Here is a 26,297-nt window from a genome sequence, read left to right as displayed (position 1 = left end):
AGCAATGACAAGGAAACCAGCAGGCAGCAAAGTCTTTCCACTCTATTTGCAAATTGTGCAGGTCTAGGATTTGTATGGAATTCTGCTGTGACATGGCTCCGAATTGCATGCGCACGGCAACCAGTCATTCAGCTAAGCAGTCACATCTCAAACTATTTTTGCTCTTCCACTTAGTATTGTATACTCATTTAACACATAAAGTATCTGAAGGGAACACCTGAATTTCTAAGTAAAAGTGAATCCCAAATCAGGATGAACATCAGAAGCCCTGGGGAACTTAGAAATCTTGGGAAAGGCCTGTTTGTAACAGTTCCCAGGATGATTCTCAGGCAGCCATGGGACTTACTTCTTAACTGTCGTCAACAGGGGAGAAATCTTTTGATGATAACGAATGCATACTTTTTTGCCTACATTCTATGCAAATGTTTTGGGAGCCTACTGTAAGGGGGAAATACAGCACTAGGTTAAGGGAGTTCATTTTTAATAGACCTGTTTTAGAGGAACTATTAAAGTGAGTTCTTCAGGCTGAAAAAAAAAGGACAATAGACTAACTTAAAACCAAAAGAAGAAAGAAAGAACACTAGCAAATACTACAGATAATCACATAAGTAAATGTAAAAGCCAGCATTACTGTACTTTCAATTTTAACTATTTTTACATAAAGACTTTAAAGGAAAATGCATGAATAATTCCATCTATGTGAATGGAAATAATGTAAAAAGATATAATTTCTATCACAATATCAATACTAAAGGGAGAAGGATAGAGATGTGTAGGACAGGGTTTGTGTACTACTGTAACTAGGCTGCTACTGTTCAATCTAGGTTGTTACAAATATTATTTGGAATCTCTAAGAAAGTAACTAAAAATACAGAAAAGGGAATCAAAAAGGCTCACTACAAAAAAGTAAATACAAAAGAGAGAAGCTGTAATGAAGGATATTAAATAATAACATATATAAGAGAGAAAACAAATAGTTGTATGGCAGAAATAACCTTTACTGGTAATTACTTCAAATTAAAATAGATTAAAGCCCCCAATCAAAAGGCAGAGATAAGCAGAATGGAAAAAGTAGAGAAAGAAAAAAAAGATCGACCTATATCTGTCTGCAAGAGACTCACTTTAGAAGTAAAACCACAAAGGACCTGAAAGTGAAAGGATAAAAAACATATTTCATGCAAATAATAACCAAAAGAGGGCTGGTAGCTATTTTATGATCAGACAAAACAGATTTAAGCTAAAAAAAGATTGTAAGAGACCCAGAAGTACTACACTGATAAAAGGTTCAATTCAGCAAAAAGATATTACTATTACAAACCTAAGAGTCCCCAAATCACATAAGCAAAAATCGACAGAATTGAAGAGAAATACATGATTCTGCATAATAATCTGAAATTTCAATATCTTAGCTTCTTTTGTTGAAAGATGTATGTTTGTATTTCAGAGAGAAAGAGAAAGCGTGAGAGTGAGCACGAATGGGGGGAGGGGCAAAGGGAAAGAATCTTCAAGCGGACTCCCTGCTGAGCGTGGATTCTGATGCAGGGATCAATCCCACAACCCTGAGATCATGACCTGGCCTGAAATCAAGACTTGGATGCTTAATGAACTGAGCTACCCAGGCACTCCTTCAGTAACTTATTTTCAATAATGGGGAAAAGCCAGAAGAGCAATAAGAAACAGAGAACTTGGTCTGATTCAAGATGGTGATGTAGTAAGACCCCAAACTCACCTCCTCTCAGGAACATACTGCATCTAAGCTACATATGGAACCAATTACCTCTTAAAAAACCTAAAGGTGACTCAGTGATGACTACACATTAGGCAAACAAGAGAAAAAACACATCAAAATGGGTAGGAGAGGCTACAACACAATCTCACCAGAAACCCCACACCTGGTGCTGTGACCCACAACTGGAAGGAACTCAAATACCTGGAGCTTCTTCCTGAGGGGTAAAAGGTTCAAATCCCACACTGGTCACCCCAACTTCTAAACAGAAATTTCAGAGATGAGTCCTTAAAATGTCCCATAGTGGGCCCCAAAAGCCTGTAGTGATCCGGAGAAATACCACTTAAAATGTTTGTGTGCTGGAACTGACCCACTCTAGGGCCCAGCTCAGAAGCAGCTTAAAGTGAAGAACGTTAACCTGCTTAAAACCTAATCCCGAGGGGCAGGCATCTAATTCAACTTACACATCTAGGAGTCTGCTGGAACACTCTTCAGAACAGAGACTGGGGAGTACCATCTTTACATTCTCCCTTTGTTGTGCTCCAGAGAACAAGTAGCTCCCAGAAGGGAACCTTTACACATGTCTGGTGCCCTGATTTTTGTGGGTGCTGCCTAGGGGGACATCTCGTGAACACCTGGCTCTGAAGAGCAAAGAAACTTGTGCGTCTGGGTCACATGGGAATGTAATAATCACCTAGAAAGGAATTCAGACCCCTCCCTGGGGCCCCAATTTTTGTGACTGCTGCCAAGGGACACTTCTACATCACCTGACACTGGTGGTTATTGGGGCTTATGTTCCTGGGTCCCAAAGGACTGTAACCAGTGCACAAAAAACAGCTACCAGCTACCACCCCTCCCAGGCACAGAAAAAGGCAACTGACCCAGGGCCTGGTTTTTCTGTGAAGTAGGCCTATTAGCCAGTCATCATAACTGTGACTAAGGGGTAGGCTTCTAATTAAAACCATCATCTAGAGGCTGACTGAAATCCTTTCCAGGGACTTGGAGGGCATGTGCTATCTTCATACTCACCCTCTGCCACGTTCCAGAGTAGGGTCTCTTGGAAGAGAGCTTTGAGTCTGGTGCCTGATGCTCACGGGGCACCCCTTAATCACCTGGCTGTGGTGGCTGGAGGGGCTTGAATTCCAGGGTCACAAGGGACTGTGGTAATCAGAGGGACCACTGTTGGCAGGCTAAGATCCTGTTTTTCCTGTCAAAAGGCCGCTCTGTTCTGGAGCTTTGGACCACGGGCAGGACTTAGGTTTGCCACACATTTAGTGACCTATGGCGCCTCCTCAAGGAACAAAGGCTATAAACGTCATGTTGGTGCTCTGTCTTTCTCCAGCTTGTTGCTATCTCCCAGAAGAGGGCTCATATACTCATTTGGAACCCCAGTTTTTATGAATGCCAATTAGGGGACATACATCAGGATTACCAGGCTCTGGTAGTCAGTGAGGCTTATGTTCCTGGGCCCTCAGGATTGTAATATATCTGCATACTTTTAAATGCAGCTGCCTGAAGGTCTGGCTTCCAGTCAATCTGAATCTAGGTGCAGAGATCCTCCATTATGGGACACTGACGGCTCTTGGCACATCCTTAACTACTGGGAGCTATTAAAAATATAACAGGCTGCTTGGATAAACTCAAAGTTTTGAAAGATGACCAAGAGCTAGGCAAGAGCTGAATAGAAAGGTTCAACTCCTCCTTCATTCCTTCAAGACTAGAAAAAATGGCTGTTTCATTTACTGTCCAGAAACCTATTCAGAGTTCAAGCAAAATGAAGAAACAGAGGAATATGTTCCAAATGAAAGAATAAGATAAAACCTCATAAAAAAGCCTTAATGAAAGGTAAGTAAATTTATTGAGTTCAAAGTAATGGTCATAAAATGCTCACCAAACTGGGGAGGAGACTGGATGAACAGAGTGAGAACTTGAATAGGGATGAAATTTAACAAAATACCAAAGAGAAGTCAAACAGCTGCCAGGCGCTTGGGTGGCTCAGTCATAAGTGTCTGTCTTCGGCTCAGGTCACGGTCCCAGGGTCCTGAAATCGGGCTCCACATTGGGCTCTCTCCCTTTACACTCCCTCCCGCTTGTGTTCCCTCTCTCTCTGTCAAATAAATAAATAAAATCTTTAAAGAAAAAAAAAGAACTCCTAGAGCTGAAGATTATAATAATGGAACTGAAAAATACAACAAAGGGGTTCAACAGCAGACCAGATATGAAACAGAAAGTAAGGATCAGTCAACCTAAAGCAAAGGCAGTGGAACTTACCCAATCAAAGCACAAAAAGAAAAATAAAGGAAATAAAAAGTGAAAATAGCTTCAGGAAATCAAAGGATATCAAATGAACTAATATTTGAATTGTAGAGTTTTCAGAAGAGGAAGAAAGCAGCAGAAATCTTATTTGAAGAAATATAGCTAACACTTCCTGAACACAGGGATGGAAACAGACGCTAGATCCAGGAAGCCCAGAAGTTCCAAAACATATGAACCCAAAGAGACAGAAACCAAGACACATTACAATTAAAATGTCAAAAGTTAAAGACAGGAAGAGAATATTATAAGCAACAAGAGAAAAAAAATGGGAAATTTTTTAATGGGAATCCCCATAGGACTACCTAACGCATTGTTCAGCACAAACACTGTAGATATCAAAGGGACTTCTTTTTTTTTTTTTTTAAAGATTTTATTTATTTATTTGAAAGACAGAGATCACAAGTAGGCAGAGAGGCAGGCAGAGAGAGAGAGAGAGGGAAGCAGGCTTCCCGCGGAGCGGGGAGCCCGATGTGGGGCTCGATCCCAGGACCCTGAGATCATGACCCGAGCCGAAGGCAGCAGCCCAAACCACTGAGCCACCCAGGCGCCCCAAAGGGACTTCTTTAAGTAGAAAAGAAAGGCCTTATTTAGTAACAACAAAACATGTGAAATAGTATCACTGGAAAGGTAAATATATAGTATAGTAAAGGTAGTGAATTACTTATAAAGCTAGTATGAAGGTTAAAAGACAAAAGTAGTAAAAGTAACTATGATTCAGTAATTAACAGATACACAAGATTAAAAAGATGCTAATTGTAACATCAAAAACATAAAATGTGGGTAAGAGAGTTAAAATGTTGAGATTTAAGGGCACCTGGTGGCTCAGTCAAGTTAAGTGTCTGCCTTTGGTTCACGTCATGATCCCCAAGTCCCTGGAAGGAGTTCCATACCAGGCTCCCTGCTCAGTGGGGAGCAGGGGACTCCCCATTCCTTCTCTCCCCACTCCTTCTCCTCTCTCTATGGGGACTCCCGCTCCTTCTCTCTCTCAAATAAATAAAATCTTTAATAAATAAATAAATAAATAAAATAGCATCCCATGAAATTAAAAAAAAAGGTTGAGATTTACAATGGGATCAAACTTAAGTTGTTATCAACTTATACCATTATAAGTTGTATGTAAGCACCATGGTAACCAAGAAATAAAAACCTACAGTAAATACACAAAAGATAAAGAGAAAGGAATATAAGCATTCTACTAAAGAATCATTAAACCACACAGTAAATAAGCAAAAGAAGAATAGGGAAGAACTACAGAAACAGCCACAAAACAATTAACAAAATGGCAATAAGCACATACCTACCTATAATTACCTTGAATATACATGCATTAAATTCTCTAACCAAAAGACAACAGAATGGCTGGATGGATTAAAAAAACAAGACTCATCTATATGATGCCTACAAGAGACACACCCAGTGAAAGTGAAGAGATGGAAAAAGATACTACATGCAAATAGAAACCAAAATAAAGCTTTAGTATCTACATTTGTATCAGACACAATACACTTTAAAATGACTGTAATAATACACAAAAAAAGTGACATGTAATGAGAAAGGGGTCAACAAAGAAGTAGATATAACCTTTGTAAATATTTATGCACCCAACATAATTTAGGAGCACCTAAATATATAAAGCAAATATTAACAGACCTAAAAGGAGAAATACAATAACTGTATTTATAATTATTGATATATGGGGACTCTAATACCCCAATTAGTCAAATGAACAAATCATCAGACAGAAAAACCAAGAAGAAAAAACATGGTCTTAAATGACATTTTAGACCAGATGGACTTAACAGATATTTACAGAACATTCCATACCAAAGCAACAAATACACATTTTTCTTAAGTGCACATGGAACATTTTCCAAAACAGATCATATGTTAGGCCACAAAACAAGTCTTAATGAATTTGAGATTGAATAATATCAACCATCTTTTCTGACTATAATGGTATGAAATCAGAAATTAATTACACAAAGAACACTGAAAAATTCACAAATATGTATAGATTCAACAACATGCTACTGAACAATCACTGGGTCAAAGGAAAAATCAAGAGAGAAATAAAGGGTATTCCTGAGACAAACAACAATGGAAATTAACATACCAAGATTTATGGAATGCAGCAAAGGCATCCAACCAGGGAAGCTCTAAGAGTGAAATTCATAGTGATAAACACCTATCTCCAGAAAGAAACTAATTTTATACCTGAAGGAGCTAGGAGAAAAGAAGAACAAATAGAGTCCAAAGTTGATAGAAGAAGTAAAGAAATAACAAAATTCAGAGCAGAAATAAGTGAAATAGACTAAAATGACAATAGGAAAAAAAAATGGATGAGACTAAGAGCTGTTTGAGAAGAAAAAATTGACAAATCTTTAGCTAGACTGATGAAGGATAAAAGAGGACTCAAAAATCAGAAATCAAAGACGAAAGGTTACGACTAATACACAGAAGTACAAAGGACCATAACAGAATGCTATGAAAAATACATGCTAACAAACTGAACATTCCAAAGAAATAGATAAACTCTTAGAAATATACAACTTACCAAGACTGGATCATAGGGAACAGAAAATCTGAAAGACCAATTACTAGGAAGGAGATTGAATTAGTAACTTAAAACTGCCCAACAAACAAAAGTCTAGGACCATATGGCTTCCCTGGTGAATTCTACCAACATCCAAAGAAGAATTACCACCAATTCTTCTCAAATTCATCTAGAAAAGAGAAGAGGAGGGGATGCTTCCAAAAATCATTTTACAAGGCTAGCAGTACCCTGATACCAAAACAAGGCAAGGAGGCCACAAAAAAGAAAAACTACAGACCAATATCTCTGATGAACTTAGAAACAAAAATCTTCAACAAAGTATTAGGGAACTGAGTTCAACAATACATTAATGAAAGGATCATACACCATGACTGAGTGGGCTTTACTCCATGGATAGAAGCACGGTTCAGCTGTACACCACATTAACAAAATAAAGGATAAAAATTGCTACGATCATCTCAACAGATATAGAAAAAGTGAGTGACAAAATTCAACAACCATTTATGATGAAAAACTCTCAACAAAGTGGGTACAGAGGGAACATACTTCAACATAACAAAGACCACGTATAACATCATACTCAATGGTGAAAGCTAAAGCTTTCCCTCTAAGATCAAGAATAAGACAAGGATATCCACTCTTCACCACTTTTATTCAACAAAGTACTGGAAGTCCTAGCCAGAACAATTAGGCAAGAAAAAGAAATAAAGGCATCTAAACTGAAAAGGAAGAAGTAAAAGTGTCACTAGTTGCAGATGAGATGGTATTATACCCAAAAAATCCTGAAGACTCCATCGGAAAACTGAATAGGATAAACAAATCCAATAAAGTTGCATAATACCAAATCAATACACAAAAACCTTGTACTTTTTACATTAATAATTATCGGAAAGAGAAATTAAGAAAACATTCCTATTTATAAGTGCATCAAAAAGAATGACACCTAGGAATGTACTTAGCCAAGGAGATGAAAGATCTATAGATCAAAAACTTAAGACATTAATGAAAGATACTGCAAAACCTAGAAATATATGGAAAGATATTCCATGTTCATGGACTGGAAGAATATTAAATGTCCATACTATTTCAAAGCAACCTACAGATTCAATGCAATCCTTACCAATGGCATTTTTCACAAAATTAGGAGAAATAATTCTGAAATTTATATGAAACCATAAAACACTCTGAATAGCCAAACAGTGACACAATAAGTTAATAATTTCCACACAGTTAAAAACCACACTTTGAAAAACATGTAATTTTACACTTCAAATTACATGCTAACTTGATTGTTTAAAGATCCTAAAAAATGCTGCCTGCTAGACAGAAAACATGTGCCAGTGAGTTCATTTCTAACTCCAGTTACTTCTAGACCAGTCAGTACTCTTTTTCCCACATCAGTTCTCTCTCTTAAGTCTAATCCTTCTTCCACATGACTGCTTTGCAACTGAAATATACTAAAAACGTCCTCTAGACCTCTATCTAGATCCTGTGTCCTAGGCAAACACATACATCATATTTTCGTTTTATGGAAGTACTTTCTGGGAAATGCCAAACTAAACGTTTTTAAAGAAAAAAACCTGTAAATACAAATGTAAACATTTACAAGACAAAAATAAGAACTGGAAGACATTTTGGGAATTATTTTATTTCCTGCATGTTATGGGTAAGGTAACTGAGAGCCAGAGAAGTAAAGTTTTCAGTCATACAGCTGGGACTAGAACCTAATTATATGGCTTCTTAAAATACAGAACAACTAAAAGCCCTAAAAAAAATTTTTTTTTAAAATATAGACTTATTTTCAAGCATTTGAAATAGAAAGACTGTATTACTGGGATGATGTATTGGAAGCAGCAACAATGAAATGACAAGCCCTCAAAATGTAAGGAGCTCATAGCCCAATGCTTAACAGTAACGTTGGACAAGATATAGATATAACACCTCTTCGAATTAAGATATTAACACATTTTCAGTGACGAAAGCTGTAGAGATAAATGTTGATTACAAACTTAAATGAGATAAGGATTAAGATTTAATGCCACACATATAAAAATCATAATACAATTATTTATTTATTTTAAAAAGATTTTATTTATTTGAGAGAGAGGGAGAGAGGGAGTTCAGAGGGAAGTGAGAGAGAGAAGCAGGCTCCCCACTGAGCAGGGAGTCTGTTGTGGGTCTTGATCCTAAGACCCCGGGATCACGACCTAAGCTGAAGACACTCAACCAACTTAACCACCCAGGCGCCCCTATAATACTTCCATATACAAGTTGAGGATACCAGTTTAAGAGTGCAAAGCAAAATCATGGTAAGAGGAGAGAAAGTAAGGACCCAAAGATCCGACCTAAGCTGAAGGCAGACACTCAACCAACTTAACCACCCAGGTGCCCCCCTAAAATACTTTCATATACAAGTTGAGGATACCAGTTTAAGAGTGCAAAGCAAAATCATGATAAGAGGAGAGAAAGTACATACTGCTTTAAAGCTTCCTGGAGGTCGGAGGCAAGGCAATCAATGTGGTCATCATTGGCCACTGGGCCTAACTGTCCCACCTTGTCTCCCTCAGCACAACCCATCAGCTCTATAGCAAACCTCTGAGTAATGAAAATCTGAAATTGTTTGGGAAATTCAACAATCCAAATGACTATGGGCACAGTTATGAACACTTATCCTGTTGCAGGAATGGTTATGAATCTGACTGACCTCAGAGAGTACACGGAAGAGGCAGTTATGAAGGCCTTTGATCATAAGAATCTGGATCTGGATGTGCCATACTGTGCAGATGTTATAAGCACAACAGAAAATATAGCTGTATATATCAGGGAAAACCTCCAGAAAGTTCTTCCTTTGGGAGTTCTTTTATAAAGTAAAAGTAAATGAAACTGGCAATACTGCTGTCATCTATAAAGGAAAACTGCTTTTAGGGATTAATACTGTAGAAAGATTAATTTCTTTCAAAGGTCTTTGTACTCTTGCACTATTAAGAAGTCATCACATAATTGTTACACCTCCACATTGTGCTCTGGAGGGCTTGATTTATTGAAATCATTGTGTGTAAGATCTACTGTGAATTCAAATCTATTTTAAAACCAAACTTGTAAAAAACAACCTGAGTATCATTTAAAAAGTCCTTTACCTATAGATTAAAAATCACTTCATTTTCAGTAAAATGTTGTGGTGTGGAATTTAAAAGCAAAACAAATCAATTCTTGATTCCCCATTAAAAAAACAGTTTATTGGCAGTCATCTGTAGACAAACTTAGGTTGCCTCTCATTCTTTCACCTTGTATCATATACAAAGCTCTGTTTTACACAAGTACCACTTATTCAACAAGTGTTTTTTAACTGTTTACTTGCCTGTGTTTCCACTAGATACAAATCTCTCTGTGACTGGTGTAACAAGCCTAATTTTGTACTACCATAATCCTGCTACAGAATTTCTCATGTGTACATGCTTATTTTTAAGGCATCTTTTGAGTATGAAAGTAAGGTTTAGTTTCAAGGAGAGAAATTTTTACTACATGGCTTTCAAAATTATCGAGCTGATGTAACTGAAACCTATCTTAATACAAATAGTGAAAATAATATAAAAACTAAAATAACCAAACTAACCTGTTTCAAAGTCTCAGTTAATTGCAAACAGGAAACAAAAGAATCAAAAAGAACCTGACAGATGGGGAAAATTTTCTAGGATGAAATTTATAATAAACAAAACCACAAAGAAGTTTTTATTTTAATGGGAATAGTAACAGGAAAAAATTTGTCATTTTTCAATAAGTAAAAGTTTCTAAAATTCTTGAAAATCAACATGACTTACTCTTTAATATCACGAAGTTGATCAACATCTTGTGATCTTGTAAAATCTGGATCATGGGCTAGCAGGTGAATCATATATGGAACTACATATTCAGGCAACAGTGATAATAATTTCTCTGAAGTGAAAACATTATTATTAACAATAGCCATAACAGCTTTTACAAAATGCCCCTCTAATTTTGCATTCAAACCACTCCAGTTTCCATCTTTTCCTCAGTTATTTTAAAATTATAGGCAACCTGCTATCTAGATGATACTGAAATGCATTTCAGTGCTGAAAGTTATTAAAGCCAAAAGGATAATTTGAGATTATACAGTGAGTCCTTCGTAAAGCTGGGAAAATAATTCTCTTCTCTCTGACATCTGAGCAATGTGTTTAAATCAAGCCACACTGCTGATCCCGTAAGAAAAATACAATTCCTCCAAACAGTTTTATATATCATAAATAACACTTAGAAACCAGGATTTTAGATGTTAAGTATATCACAACTATAGCAATGGCATTCTATAAAAACTGTAGTGTTCTTATAAATATACTACAATGGAAAGATATGAAATAAACGCCCCCTACAAATCGATACACTCACAAGACACACTTGCACACTTGGAGCTTTCAAAATTACTTACCAGTAGCCATGGGATTCTGTTTAATGTATTCCCTGCGTATACTGATATTTTTTAGTAAACACTGTCGTGCATGTGCTCTTCTCTCCTTCACAGGATCTTTGGCACACAAGGCAAAGATCGCCATATACTCCAATGGAAGCAGTAACTTCACGAGAGCCTTATGCAACTTCTGCGCAAATATCTGCCTTACTTGGTAGCACTCATCCTACAGCAGCATAAAACCAAAAATACTTCAATAAAAATGTCAGTACTTTTAAAACCATGACAAAATAACCTAGTTCAGAAAAAAAACTGGAAAACATTTACTAAAGAGCAGTTTGTTCCAAAAGTCCTCATTTTTAAAAAATGATTTATTGGAGAATACATAACAATACTTAGAAGATGTTTAGTTAGCATAGTTATAATAGCAATTCCTTTGTGCACACAGTAAATGGATCTGTATCCACAGAAAATAAATGTATTTAACTTTGAAGGCCAAGTAATTGACAAAAATAAGAGGACTACTTACATTAATGACAAGTGCACAGAGCTGGAACTGTTCTGGGGTTATAATTTCATGGTAACAAGGTTCCTGAGCAAGCTTCATTATGGCACTACCAGCAGCTAATCGCAAGCGAGACATATCAGATTTACTATAAACAAACAAAAAAGAAATAAACATTTCCTATAACCATTATCATTGATAACAATGCTTTGATCCCTTTTTGAGTGTTAAGGTCTTTAACTTTATGCTTAAAATGACATATAATGTACAAATCTGGGAAAGTTACCTTGAGTCCTTGAACTCAACACAGGGAAAAAGGCTCAAATCATTGTGACTAAAAATAAACTTACCTGCCTTCGTTTTATGTTCTAGCATAGATCCTCTACCATAAACAAGCAGCTCTGCTTGTGATCACATCTATGATCACTGCAATGCCAAGAAGAATCATTTCTATCAGGAACAGTATTCCTCGAGGAATACACATTTGTTGTAAAATACTCAATTAAATCACCTATCATATTAAATCTATTTCCTACAGTTTTTAAATGCACACGTCTAACATCTGATGAAATGGAGGGGCTAGCAATGAGGAGCTGATTTACACCACAGAAGGGGAGGTATCAGACAAATATCTAAAAGGAAAGGATATGGAAATGAGAGCCAGTGTCTATCTAGGCTACTAATCTCTGGGACAGACTTCCTTTTGTAAGCCAAAGGCCCCCCGCACCCCAGGAGGTCCAGCACTTCCACTCCTGCCTGGTAGTTTTTTATTACCTAAATGGTAAAATGTGACAATAAATCAGTCTTAAATAAAAAAGAACAGTCTTATTTCAACTTAGGTTAAACATAGGATGGTTATGATGTTTTAAAGACTTCAGAAAATGTGGAAAGCTGGCTGAGTCCATCACTACCATATAAGAGGAGAAAACGTGGCACTCCAGAACAGAACTAAGAAAGGGAACACCTGTACTCTCGAGGGAACTTCAAATGGCTTCTCAGACAAATGACTGAGGAATTAAAAAAAAAAAAACAGCTACCATCTGGGTGCTTAAGTCTGTGCTAGGCAGTGTATGAACACTTCACAAGCTTTATCTCATTTAATTTTCACTCTATAAGATGAAGAAATTGAAGCTTAGAAAAGTGATTTATAGAATTCACACACTTAGTAAACGGAGTATAGAGTTGCAAAAGTTTCTGATTCTAGAGCTCAAGCTAAACCATGATATATAGAATACCTAATTAAGATTTGCCTAGTATTTCATGACATGTGTGTTCCACAATTAACTATGCCCTTATTTTCTGTGACAATAAAAAATGCTGGAAAAAAACACGCTTATACATATGTTTTTGTATGATTTTTAAAAATTTATCATGACTGTAAAAATAGAGAGTCAAAAGGGTAACATTTATAAGGATCTAGACACAAAGTGCCAAACTGTCCTGCCAAGACTGTGCCAATTTATATTCATTCACAGAACTAATGAGGAGACCCATTTTCCTGAACCCAAAAAACAGTGATTACTTTAAAAAATATTTTTGCTAATTTGACAGGCAAGTATCGCTAAGTTTAAACTGTATTTATTGTATTTAGTGATGTTAAATACTGTTAAAAAGATAAACTGGTAATTTGTAGTCTTCATCTCTATCAGGGATCCTACCTATTTGTCTTATTAAAAGCTCATTATTAAGCCTTTGCCATAGTTTCCCCCAATTTAGAACTTTTTATTATCCCTAACTCAGTTCTAATCTTCTCATCTGTTCCTACACAACTACCCTTGACTTATTCTACGACAAAGATAATTTCCCATGGTTTCCTTCAGTTTATCAAAGCAGTCAGCATCTCTACTGTAATTTGCTCATTTCCTAATCTCCTCCACTGGAATGCATATTCCTTGGAAGGAGAGATTTTATACCTTTTAAAAAAACCAGAGCAGTGCCGAAGATGACAGTGCTCAATAAAAAATGAATGCATAAATGAATTAAATCTATCCTGTAATAACACATTTTAAAGTAGGAACACATCTTGAGTAGAATTCTATAGTTTTATCTGTTGGTACTCCTGGACCCTAGTAAATCAAGAATTTGAAACAAACAAGGATCATGAAAAATTTGCTTTTATTTTCATCTTAAAATGAATAGGAAGAAGAAATGGCAATTTCACAAAACATTGAAAATGTGCAGAAATGGAAACTTTATTATTATTATTTTTTTTCAGTTGCAGAACTTTGTTTTAATCTTCTGCAAACCACCAGGAGGGCTGTGACTTTTTCCTCCTTTGAGCTCCTCCCCTAAAGCATGTATTCCTTTCATGGTACTAAGTCACTCCCCTCGTTCAATCACTATATTACAGGGTAAAAGACAGGAACTGAATCTTCTCTGTTTTTGCTGAAATGCTTTTCATGGTGTTTTGCAAAGAGTAGTATTTCAACAGGTATTTGCTTAAGTGAACCGTATGTTGAAGCCAACTGTAACATATAGTGATTATGACTAAACATTTACTGGAAAAAGTTTGGTTTTTAGAGAAGAAACATTCCATCATCATTGAGATGAAAACCCCATGAAGTACATTAGATCTGATCCCAAAGCATATGGTGTAATTACAACATTCAATATTAATTAGGTAAATAATTCCTATGTAAGTTCCACCAACATTTTGAGCTGTAAAAATCGGAAAGGAGGAAAGATCTCACCTGATCCTCTTTTGCTCTGTCAGGTCACCCTCACTAACCAACATCGCTGATAATAATCGAAGAGTTGAATTGGCAGATTTAGACTGGTTGTTTTTCATACCCAACAGCCACCTTACCAGAAGTTTAATTGCCTGTACCTATAAAATATTAACATGCTAAAAAAAGAAAGGAACTTAAAATTCCAATTAAAGGAAAGATTAATTTATGTCAATTAGATTAGTGAGGTTGCTTAATTGCTGGTGGACATATTTTATTAAATAAGTCTGTAGTATAATAACAATAACAGTAAAAATATTTATTCTGTTTAATCTGTAATAGGCACTCTCCCCAGAGCTGTACATGTATTAACTTATTTGATGTTCCAAACAAGCCTAAAGGGAGGTGTTTTTATTTCCAATAGCTAAGGCAATGGAGACACATTACTATTATAGATACATGCCCAAAGTCTGGCTTCTGAACCCAGGCTTTTCACACTTGCCTAAGATTTTCAAATTATTTGAAAATATACTATTTAAAAATAACTACTTAAACTATACCTATTATAGTCATTAAAATGAGCTATTTAGATAGATCTTAATATTTTTTATAATACTGCAAAAACTATTTTGAAAAAATCATTAAGTCTGAACCTGTCTGTCCTGATTAAAAAAATTAGAGGAGATTCCATAATTATTTGTGGTCATAATTACCTGAAGGTTTATACTCAAAAGATGGCTACCAGTGCATGTCAAAGAACTAGCTAAAGGATCTAGGTGTTATTTACTATATTTATTGACAACCTGGAAAAAAGAATTGACGGAACATGACTAGGGAGCTACACAAGGTGAAACATTTTAATCAAGGAAGATGGTAGCAAATTAAGTCTTGTCTTCAATCCCAATACTACCACTTTAAAAATTAGTTTTATTGAGGTACATTTTGTATCTATCAAAAGTTATGAATTCGATGACAGCATCTGTTTTTGCCAAGTTAATATTCATATTTTTATAGACAGTGGAACTGAGGCTACACTTGAGAGGCTTTGGAGCATCAACATCCTACAAACAATTTCTGTGAAACAGCCTCACTGAAATTATTTTAGCAGGTGGGAAGTTCTACAGAAGATCCTGACATAGATCTGTATGTAAATAACTCAATGAGGACTACAATTCCTTTGAGAGAAACAACTTTTGATTTAAAAATAAAGTACCTCATTTAAAAATACTATTAGTTGCCAGGTTTAAAGAAAAAGAGTATCTATGGATGTTCATTATTTTAACACAAAAATTATCAAGGCCTACACAAATTTACCTTTGCTAGTACTTCAGGGGAAACCTCTTCATCTGGAGACCATAATTTTCCATTCTTCTCACCTGTTGACTATAGATAATTGAACATATTTAACTCTTAGAAAGAATTTTAGAGTTTCCTTATGTTTTTCATGCTGAACAATGCAGTGCTCTAGGAAACCTTTAAGTGAGTCACCAGAGCTTGAAAAAGAACAACAAAGCTGGATGACTTGAACTTCTTGATTTCAAAACTCATTACAAATTTATAGTAATCAAGACAAAATGGGTGGCAATGACACCCACAGGCATATAGAACAATGGAACGAAATAGAAATATGTGAACTCACATATATGGTCAACTGATTTTTAACAAGGTTGCTAAGGCACCCAATTACTTAAAACAAATGGTGCTGGAAAAACTAGATATCCACAAGTTTAAAAAAAAAAAAAAAAAGAAAAGAAAGAAAGAAAGAAAAGAAACAAGAAGATGAATTGAACTTAAATCACATACAAAAATTAACTCAAAATAGATCAAAGACCTTAATTTAAGAGCTAAAACTATTAAAACACTTAAAAGAAGATACAGGGAAAAATCTTCATATTTGATTTGGCAAGTGTCTGACAAGAGTTTAATACTCAGAATATATAAAGAATTCTTACAACTCAGTAATAATAATCCGTTTAAAAGTGTGCAAGGGACTTTGTCCAAGAAGATACAAACATGGCCAAAAGCACATGAAAAAAAAATCCCTTATGATGTTAGTCATTAGGTAAACACAAACCAAAACCACAAGATACTATTTCACATCCACTAGAATGGCCATTATCAAAACACAGAAAAGAGGAAGCACTGGCAAAGATGTGACAAAAACTGGAAGACTTGTGCTCTGATGGTGGGAATGCAAAATGGTACAGCCACTATGGAAAACAGTGTGGTGATCCCTCAAAAAGTACAACAAAGAATGATCACGTGACCCAGCAATTCCTCTCCTAGGATTTGTCTAAAAGATTTGAAAACAGGGACACAAATGATTATTCACAAAAGTTAAAAAGTGCAAAAAGACCCAAATGTCCATTAACTGATGAATAAACAAAATGTAGACTATACACACAACAGTATTATTCTGGCATAAAATGAATGAACTTTTAATACATAACACAAATGAACCCTGAAGTCATTATGCTAAGTAAAATATGCCAGGCATAAAAGGATAAATTTTATATGGTAAGAGGTATCTAAAAGAGGCAAATACAAAGTCAGAAGAAAGTACAACAGAGGTGTTATCAGAGGCTATGAGAAGGAGGCAATGGGGGTTATTGATGCAGAATTTCTGTTATAATGGGGGTTATAATGAATGCAGAATTTCTCTCTGAGATTAAAATATTCTGAAAATAGTGGTGACAGTTACACAATATGGGTACATATTTTAGGTGGTACTTTGGGTCATTTGAGAGTTGTTTGGCTTTCTTGGGTATTTCCTATGTACAGAGGAGGCATACAGGGTATAAAACTTTCTTATTTTTTAAAAAACCAAACCAAACAAAAACACCCACCCAACAACAAAACAAGAATGTTGGTGTATATAAGTGATATAACCTTAAAAATGGCAAAAATGCCAATGTTTATAATATGTATATTTTAACCACACAAACAACAACAAAAAAGAGCCATTGTAAACTACAATCTAGTCATCTTAAGAGGTGTCTTAAATTTCACATTTATTGCCATTCATATCTATCAATAGAGCAAAGTACAGCCTGAATGTGTTGAGTGGGAAATGACACTTGGGCCATGCTCTTCCATTCTTGTCTATTACATCCAAATGGGGGAAGGGAAAGAGGATGGAATGTATTGGCAAATGTCCTTTTTAAGTTTGGATATCGAAGGCTCCAAGACTATTGGGTCATGTGGAAGGAACAGGTAAGCTGGGATAAATTGGCACTGCACTGAAAGTCATCTGCAATGATCTAGCAGATAAAACTGATTTGTCTTCACTCACCAACTTTTTAATTTAGATCTACTTGGTAAAGTAGTGATTTTTTTTCTCAAGTAGTGATTCTTAATCAGAGGTGTGTTTCAGTAATCACCTGGGGTGCCTTTTCAAGCTATATATTCCCAGACTCGAGCCCAGAGTTAATAAATTAGCATGTGGGCACACACATGTGCATGTACCACCCACCCACACACTTCAATAACTAAAACAGAATATGTATCTAGTGCCAAAAATGCAATGTAATTATATTTCAAAACACTAGTTAAATACAAATCCACTCATATTTTTAACAACATCTGATAAAATTCTAGCACTCCAGTAAATCGTCCTTCAAATGTTAGGATAATAGCATTTGACTTATATTTTTTACTTCATGATTCATCCATCTTATGTTCTCATTTTTTCTTTCTTAAATGTTAAGTTCTGGTAATAGCTACATGAAGTCAGGATGTCATTTGGAAATTTAAGTAAATAAGGAGGGAAAACACAATAATTTAAGAGGAAAAGAAAATTAAATAGAGACGCAGAAATGATTTTGTGATAAAGATGTAAACAGTTTTAGTATCATTATTTTAAATTTAATTAAATTAGAAACTTACCCTGTCGTTCATTAGCAGATCTTTCACAATAAAATTTGCTACTACAGATTTCATTGGGGAAGCAAACTGATCTGGAGCTAACATAGAAATGTGGCCCAATGAAACTAATGGAGTTATAAGTTGTTCTGGTACATCAGCGTTCAGACTCCTACTGAGTGGCTATAAAAATGAAAGAGTCAAAATTACCAGTTTGTTTTAAAAATATCCAGACATTCTATGGAAACAGTAAATGTTCCTGACCCTCCTGAATTTGTTGTGCCCAAATAAAGCTGTTCTAATGATATGATCAAAAGTACCTTCAACCATATCAGACACTCAATTCTTATTTCAACTACTGAAATTCGGTAAGAAAGAATCCAGAAAAAAAAGAAAGAAAAAAATAAAGTACACATAAAAGGCAGAAGTAAAAACAAGAACATTTCTGCATCATCAAATCAGCATTATTTTCAAGCCATCTATAATAACAGCCTTGGTATGTTGGTGGACTTGGACATTTTAAAGACCATGGACCATTAAATAAATGTTCACTGCTTAAAATAACAGGAGTACCTTTCCAGTAGTGGAATCAGGCCAAAGATCATACATAAGAAAAGGCAAACAGGACTAATTTTCAGGTAGGGTTATCAGGTACTTTAAAAACTGGGTAGTTCAAAGTTACTTTCTGAGGATATATACCACTGAGACAATAAAGCTTAAACTAAGTAAAATGTTCTAACACAAACACACAGAATATTCTTCTGTATGTAGTGTTTGAACATATACTGTGATCTAAAGGCTGTGAATACAGTGCTCAAAAAAGACAGCCCATGCTCCCATGGAATTTATAAGACTAAACAGCCCCTCCTCCAAAAAAACTACCTTCTATCTTCATCAAACCACACAGCATAAAAAAAACAATCAACATAAACACATTCTATGTATTATATATACCTCAAAAATCTGTGCAAGCTGGACTTCCTTATTTGTGAATATGGCATGTATACAGTGAACAGCCTGTTTTGCTTGGTGTGGAGTACCTCTCTTTGCTTTCTGATGTAAAATGGGAATTAAGGTCCTGTAAAAAAAAAAAAATCATAGTTAAAAAAAAAAAAAAAAGGCCATATACCACAAGTAGTTGTTTTGCTTGTCTCCTCTAATTCCTTCCCCATAGCTGTTTCGATGTATGTTCGTAGAGAAATTTCTTCTTCTTCTTCTTTTTAAGTTTATTTACGTAATTTCTACACCCAACATGGGGCTCGAACTCACAACTCTGAGGACTGAGAGTTTGCATCCTACACCAAATGAGCTAGCCAGGTGCCCCAGGAAGACTCCCTTAAAAATTAGCTCATCTATAGGGGGCGCCTGGGTGGCTCAGTGGGTGAAAGCCTGTGCCTTTCTCAGGTCATGATCCCAAGGTCCTGGGATCAATCCCCACTTCTAGCCCTGCACTGAGCCCTGCATCAGGCTCTCTGCTCAGCAGGGAGCCTGCTTCCTCCTCCCTCTCTCTCTGCCTGCCTCTCTGCCTACTTGTAATCTCTGTCTGTCAAATAAATAAATAAAATCTTAAAAAAAAAAAAAAAAGTTGAAATGATGCCAGTGAAACAAAGCATGCAAGGATATGACATATATATATAAATATTGGTAGAGGAATAATAAAAGCATCTAACGATTATTGAGAAATTGTGTAAAGCACCATTCTGAATGTTTTTACATGAATTAAGCCTATTAATCCTCATAGTCACGCAAGGAGGACTATTAAACAGATATGAAAACAAAAGCACAAAAATACTGTTTATTTAAGTTTCTTAAGTTGATGGAGCTAGGATTTGGTGAGGTTGGGATGTGAAGATGTGTACTTCTGTTAAGATCCATGCACTTGGGGCGCCTGGGTGGCTCAGTGGGCTAAAGCCTCTGCCTTCGGCTCAGGTCATGATCCCAGGGTCCTGGGATCGAGTCCTGCATCGATCGGGTTGTCTGCTCTGCGGAGAGCCTGCTTCCTCCTCTCTCTGCCTGCCTCTCTGCCTACTTGTGATCTCTGTCTGTTAAATAAATAAATAAAATCTTAAAAAAAAAAAAAAAAAAAAAAGATCCATGCACTTAACCTCCATTTTGACACTGAAGACCAAAAGTAAACAATCTTGCCTTAAACCAATATGTACTTTGTTGTCTTACATTACAGTCTTAAGCATTAAAAGTTGATGATATGGGAAACACTGTACGAAGAAAACAGCATGTGCATATCAACCTATAAAAGAACAGGTATACACATCAAGTAGATAACATACTCATAAAAGATGCCAAATTGTTGACAGTGACTCTTTCTCTTTTATATTTCCTGAAGTTTCACCTTTTTACAATGAACAAACAAGTATTTCTTCTTAATCATAAGAAAATCTACCTAAGGCAAAAGAAGTTTAAGGAAAGATACTTGTCATTCATGGTGGTCCTATTTTATAGATTATAAGTCAGTGGTGTCAAATACCATGGTGACAAAAAGGTCTTCTCATGAAAACAGAAGGTAGACATTAAGAGTGATACCCCAGATCCCAGGTCATTCACCTCAGCCAAAAAACTGGAACATACACTAGTCAGTGTAAGTAGGATTTGACATTTCTGAGTATGCCACATTTCTTTGTCTGCAGGATTAGAATGATAAATTAGGGATTTCTATGCCCAAGTAGCCTCCTGAACTGAGTACTGTCTTTCTCTCACAACCTTATTTACCAGTAACAATTTTTATAAAACAAGTAACAAAAGGAGACAGAGCACTGCTCAAATTATTGTTCAATGTATTATTTATTCTTCTTAGTCTAATGAAATGAGAACACATATATCAACTTTAAACCTTTTCCTTGTTATCCTAGTGTGCTATAATCTAATGATGTCATCAAGGTTATTGTTAAGGTCTGCATTGTTGTGTTTCTCTACTTTTCAATGATTCTCCCCTTCCTTCACTAGTCTTATGGATAAGAGGTTTTGGGGTGCCTGGGTGGCTCAGTGGTTAAGCATCTGCTTTCGGCTCAGGGATGGAGCCCCTACTTGGGCTCTCTGCTCAGTGGGGAGCCTGCTTCATCCTCTCCCTCTGCCTGCCGCTCTGCCTAATAAATAAATAACATCTTTAAAAAAAAAAAATTAAGAGGTTTTATTCCTTGTGTCCCAAATTAACTATTCTATCTATCCCCATTTTTCCACTACTTCATTTGGGATAGAATTTCTTTACGAATAAATCCTTTACCTTAAAAAAGGCTTCCCAAACTTGTTAAAAACTCACCAGAAACTTTATCCTACTGTGAAATTTTTTTCCTCAATGTACAAATATAAAGATTATTCTCCCTAGACTATAAACCTATAAACTCCTTGAGAACAGAGATTGACTGTGATAATTCTTTATTATTAGCCAGTACAGTTCTGAGAATGAAGAGGATGTACAAAATATTGATTTATTTCTCAAATGAAACTAATAGCTCACAAATTTAATAAAAACTAGGAGTCAGGAGTCCTCTTATCCTATTATTATCCTGTAAGGAAAAACTGGTTTGATTTGGATATATCTGCAACTATTTGCATATACCCTGAACATGTGATTCAATAGCTATCAGCAAAGTGTTTTTCCTCCAAAAGACATCTCCCACATCTTTTGTCTAAATATAAACTCTGAGCACAAGTTTGATCCTAAGGCAACCTCTTTAAGATGCCAAAGCAAAAATATCAAAATGTATTTCATTCTTATGATGAAAGGGGAAAGGTAAGCTTGAGGGAGAGATCAAAACTATAAAAGACCGCTGCCAATAACCAAGCAGGTAATAAGATATGCTATTAAGCACACTACTTGATTATCCCATTCTCTGTTGAGACATGAAGGTAGCAGCTTTTGAATTTAAACCAGCTAGAGGGGGAAATAATGAACATATACAGATAAGGAAGATATATTAACCAGAAACTTGAAATTCTGTGAAAACTCCTGAATATTAATATTTAAAAATAATCTTGTTATAAACAAAGTTTCAGTTTGTTCTGCCTTATTTCTTCTTCAGTTTGGTCTTTTAATGGTAGAGCAGTAACATGAGGCAGAGAAAAGATAAAACAAAGGATACCGAGAAGTAGTTTTTTGTTTTGTTTTTTTAAGGAGGCTCCAAGCCCAATGTGGGGGACTTCAAGTCATGACCCTGAGTTTAAGAGTTAGATGTTCTACCGACTGAGTCACCTAGTGGCCCCCAGACAAGTAGCTTCTAAGTAAAGTTCACTTTCCCCTCTCCTATCTTCCTCCATGAAAGGGAAAGCTGCATGGCTCCCACACTTAAAAAAATTTGTGTTAAAAAACAAAACAAAATAAAACAAACCCTTTGTGTTTATCATGAGAAAAAATATACTCACGATCGTATCTGGGGTAGGTCTGTTTCTATTTTGTGGCCTGTATTTCTAAAAATTTGTATAGCAGCTTCTGCTACCTTGTCATCTTCCATTCTGAGGCACTGTAACAGGGACTCATATGTCTCTGCAGAGTGGAACGAGGTAGGATGTGTGAAAGACAGAACCTGGAGGAACAGATACAACTTTAGAAGTATAGACAATGGTTTTAATCCATTAAAAGAAGGTAATTATTTTCTACTATAAATACAATTCAAAATACTGGGCTGCATATGCTAGCTATATAGAATAAAGATTTTATTTCATAGCTTCCTTTAAAATTTGTTGCATTTAATGAGACATTAGCAGAAATCTAATGCATTAGATTCCTTAAGAGAGCTGATCTATAGCCCTTGCCCTATTTTCTTCTTCCCCTCAGTCTATTCTGATACTGGGAATGCAGAAAACGTGGCTTCTTTTTTATGTGATGTGAACAAAATGTTAATACAAAGCTTTACTTCACTGGCAAAAAGATTCTCTATAAGGGATATTTTAGGTGGAATCCATTACAAAAAGCTCACTGCCTGGAACTATAAGCAAGCCGTAATTGTGAACTTTCATCATGATTACAAACATAAGTAATTATTGCCTTATTTATTTCTACATAAGTTCCAGTCTATCCCAAAGGTATGTACAGCAAATTAGACATAATGTATCTGGAAAGTTTACTTTCCATGAAGTAGAAACAATTTAGTTAGCATAATATCAGGAATAAAGGCTAAAAGTGGAAAAGTGGGGTGCAGGGGATGGAGTATATAATCTTCATTAACTTATTCAATAAGCACTTATTTACTCAGTTATAAAGTAAAGCGATGGTCTCATTTGGTTAGGTCCTTGTTGACAATACCTAGATAATATGTTGACATGTTAATAAATTGATAATATAAAACCTCGTAAGTTTTACTTAGAAAAAAAATGGGAGAATCAAATTCGAAAAACTGAAGCAACCTATTAAAAATGTTTATCTTAAAGATTTCATTCTTAAAATTATTTTAAAAATGTAACCTCATCATTAAAAACATAATTAGAATTTTTCTTGCTAAGCATATAAATTCTTTCCATGAAAATATGTTTAAGACAATTTTAATACAATCCCATCACTCTCTTTTCTATCTCATGTTCACGGTGCGGATTGTCTTTTCTCACTTAGCTTATATATTGTAGTGATCTAAATGTTTCTTTGCCTTCAATTTCCTCTCCCCTTTACTCCATCTGATGAAAGCTCTGTCAAGTTCTGTTATAATATTAAAAGACAGAATAATAAACCCTGATAATACCTTTCTGCTCCATCAGCGTTCCACAATCTAAAACCAACCTTGTTTCCTGTTACTCCTCAAAGCAATCCTTTTCTCTGCATAACTAGACTCCCAACAGTTCCTAAAGTATGCCAAGAATTATTTTCTTGTGTTTCTTTGTGCTGTGTTTCCCCTAGATTAAGTCATACCCTGTCCATAAAGTCTTGTTTGACCTGGCTCTTATTAATTGCTCTATTCTCTGAATTCTTTGGCATAAGAATATAAATATGATTAGAAATTGTTTAAAAATTCCCTGATCAGACAGATGCTATCATGTAATTCCTGCGAACATATTCCTACTAGTCCAGATGAAAGGTAAGACTGGATTCTTTAGAACATACTGTTACAAGCACATGTTAATAAATACAGGTATGCAAATGATGAATAAAACCGTAAACCCCCAAAATTATTATTTTATATAGTAAAACAATTACATTATAATGTAAAATAAATACACTGTTTTTATAAACTATGATTTCTACCACAAATGTTTAATCTTTCAAATAGTTTCCAATGAAATAAAGCTCAACCCTTGCATATCCTTTCTCTTTTTTGTATATCCTTATTAAATTAAATTAAATTAAATTAGATTTAATTTAATTTAAAACTGGAAAGGGATGGAGACAAAATTATCTCAAAAGTACCTTAAGAAGCTCAAGTCCTGAACGAATAGCTGTATCTGGACTTACACCCTCCTCTTCATCATCTGCTGTCCCCTCTATTGATTTATTCATCAGTTTTACCAGTGCACTATTAAAATGAGAAAAATCTAAATTAGTAACCTTACTAGATTAGTAACTGTATCCTAATTGCTTTGTGGCAGAATACACAAGGAATCTAAACATCAGATACAAACATGCTCCTGGAGATAAAAGTTATTTTGTAACTTTTTAAACTTTGCTTCCTTTTTGACAGCTGAGCTTATTTTTTTAGTTTCTCTCCCCACACCACCTTCAAAACTCCAGGTGTAACTCTACTGAAAACCAACACAACTGAAATTAAAGGACACATACTGGAAATATAATTTAAATTAATATTGATTTCTATATATAAAGGTATCATTTACAATCTTGGGAAAAACAATAGATGGCTGTTGCTAAATGAGCAAATGACAATTCACTCAAAGCAAAATGTTGACAAAGATGTTTAAATTAATCCGATAATTAAGTTACCATCAGTAATTACATTCCTAGAAACTCATAGCAAAGAAGCAGTTCATCAAAAGTATCATGTTATATTCATAACATCAATTAAGAACCATTTAGTTAGAAAAATACAGACTCTAAGGGGCACCTGCACCTTGATGTTCATAAGCAGTATTATCAACAACAGCCCAACTGTGAAGAGAGCCCGTATGTCCATCCACGGGAGAACGGATAAAGAGGTGGTACATATATAACAGAGTATTACTCAGCCATCAAAAGAATGAAATCTTGCCGTTTGTAATGATGTTGATGGAACTAGCGTGTATTATGCTAAGTGAAATAAATCAGAAAGACAAATACCATATGATTTCATTCATACGTAGAACTTAACAAACAAAACAAATGAACATATGTGAAGGAAAAGAAAAAAAAAAAGAAAAAGAGAGAGAGAGACAAACCGTAAGAGACTTTTAACAATAAAGAACACACTCAGGGTTGATGAGGAAGGTGGGTGGAAGATGGACAGGATGATCGGGATAAGGTGGCCACCTGTGATGAGCACCTGATGTTGTATGTAAGCCAGGAGTCACTAAATTCTACTCCTGAAACCAGTACTGCATGTATGTTAACTAACTAGAATCTAAATAAAAATTTAAAAAACCACTTAATTGTCCAACATTATCGAATTAGTTTTTCAAACATACCTAACCACCACAAAGCAATATTACTTGGTCAATAAAAATCAGGCTTGTAGCAACATGGTACTATTTTAAGTAAAAGGAGATGTGATTTTTAGTTTTGAGACTGTGTCCTCAAACTGAAGATAATACCACCTTATTTTGAAGGACATTAAATATTACAGCAAATAGCCTAGTATATAGCAAATATTTAACAAATGGAAGCTAATGATCAAAGTTTTAGGTTAAAATTTTTCCTTTGGAAAAACATGCATATTTTAAATTATTTAAAAAATTTTAAGTACAAAATATATAAGAAGCACAGATGCATCATTTATACAATTTAAACCTCTTTTGGTACTTTTGTTTCCTTTTTACATCACAAGAATAATTTAAAAACCTTAAATATCTTCAATTAATAAAAAACTTTTTTTTAAAGAAAACAAATTAGGGAGGTGTGTAAACATTAGCCTGAAATATAATTTATCATATTATTCACCTATTTAAAATGTGTAATTCAGGGGCGCCTGGGTGGCTCAGTGGGTTAAAGCCTCTGCCTTTGGCTAGGGTCGTGATTCCAGGGTCCTGGGATCGAGCCCCGCATCGGGCTCTCTGCTCAGTGGGGAGCCTGCTTTCTCCTCTCTCTCTCTGCCTGCCTCTCTGCCTACTTGTGATTTCTGTCTGTCAAATAGATAAATAAAAATCTTAAAAAAATAAAA

At 35.3% G+C, this 26,297-nt stretch overlaps 2 protein-coding genes and 1 pseudogene across 4 annotated transcripts in view; 2 read left to right on the top strand and 1 right to left on the bottom strand.

Moving 5' to 3' along the window:
* LIAS (lipoic acid synthetase) overlaps window positions 1-26,297 on the top strand; it is a 475,402-nt gene that overhangs the window by 338,771 nt on the left and 110,334 nt on the right. The gene's annotated exons all lie outside the window — the stretch shown is intronic.
* The window catches only part of PDS5A (PDS5 cohesin associated factor A), a 140,557-nt gene that overhangs the window by 23,512 nt on the left and 90,748 nt on the right, over window positions 1-26,297 (bottom strand). For both annotated transcript variants that reach the window (XM_082728863.1, XM_082728864.1), the window contains exons 18-26: window positions 24,401-24,506; window positions 22,429-22,589; window positions 19,006-19,129; window positions 18,076-18,234; window positions 15,505-15,573; window positions 14,215-14,351; window positions 11,549-11,672; window positions 11,041-11,245; window positions 10,415-10,529 (exon numbers count right to left, since the gene is read on the bottom strand). In XM_082728863.1, the coding sequence (XP_082584989.1) occupies window positions 10,415-10,529; window positions 11,041-11,245; window positions 11,549-11,672; window positions 14,215-14,351; window positions 15,505-15,573; window positions 18,076-18,234; window positions 19,006-19,129; window positions 22,429-22,589; window positions 24,401-24,506 (1,200 nt within the window). The remainder of the gene's footprint in view (window positions 1-10,414; window positions 10,530-11,040; window positions 11,246-11,548; window positions 11,673-14,214; window positions 14,352-15,504; window positions 15,574-18,075; window positions 18,235-19,005; window positions 19,130-22,428; window positions 22,590-24,400; window positions 24,507-26,297) is intronic.
* LOC309863730 (6-pyruvoyl tetrahydrobiopterin synthase pseudogene) lies at window positions 8,721-10,401 on the top strand (annotated as a pseudogene). Its single transcript has one exon. The product of its transcript is annotated as a 6-pyruvoyl tetrahydrobiopterin synthase pseudogene (transcript).

This window comes from Mustela nivalis (genome assembly GCF_964662115.1).
Source record: "Mustela nivalis genome assembly, chromosome: 4".
NCBI lineage: Eukaryota > Metazoa > Chordata > Mammalia > Carnivora > Mustelidae > Mustela > Mustela nivalis.
This window is presented reverse-complemented; position numbering and strand designations above follow the sequence as displayed.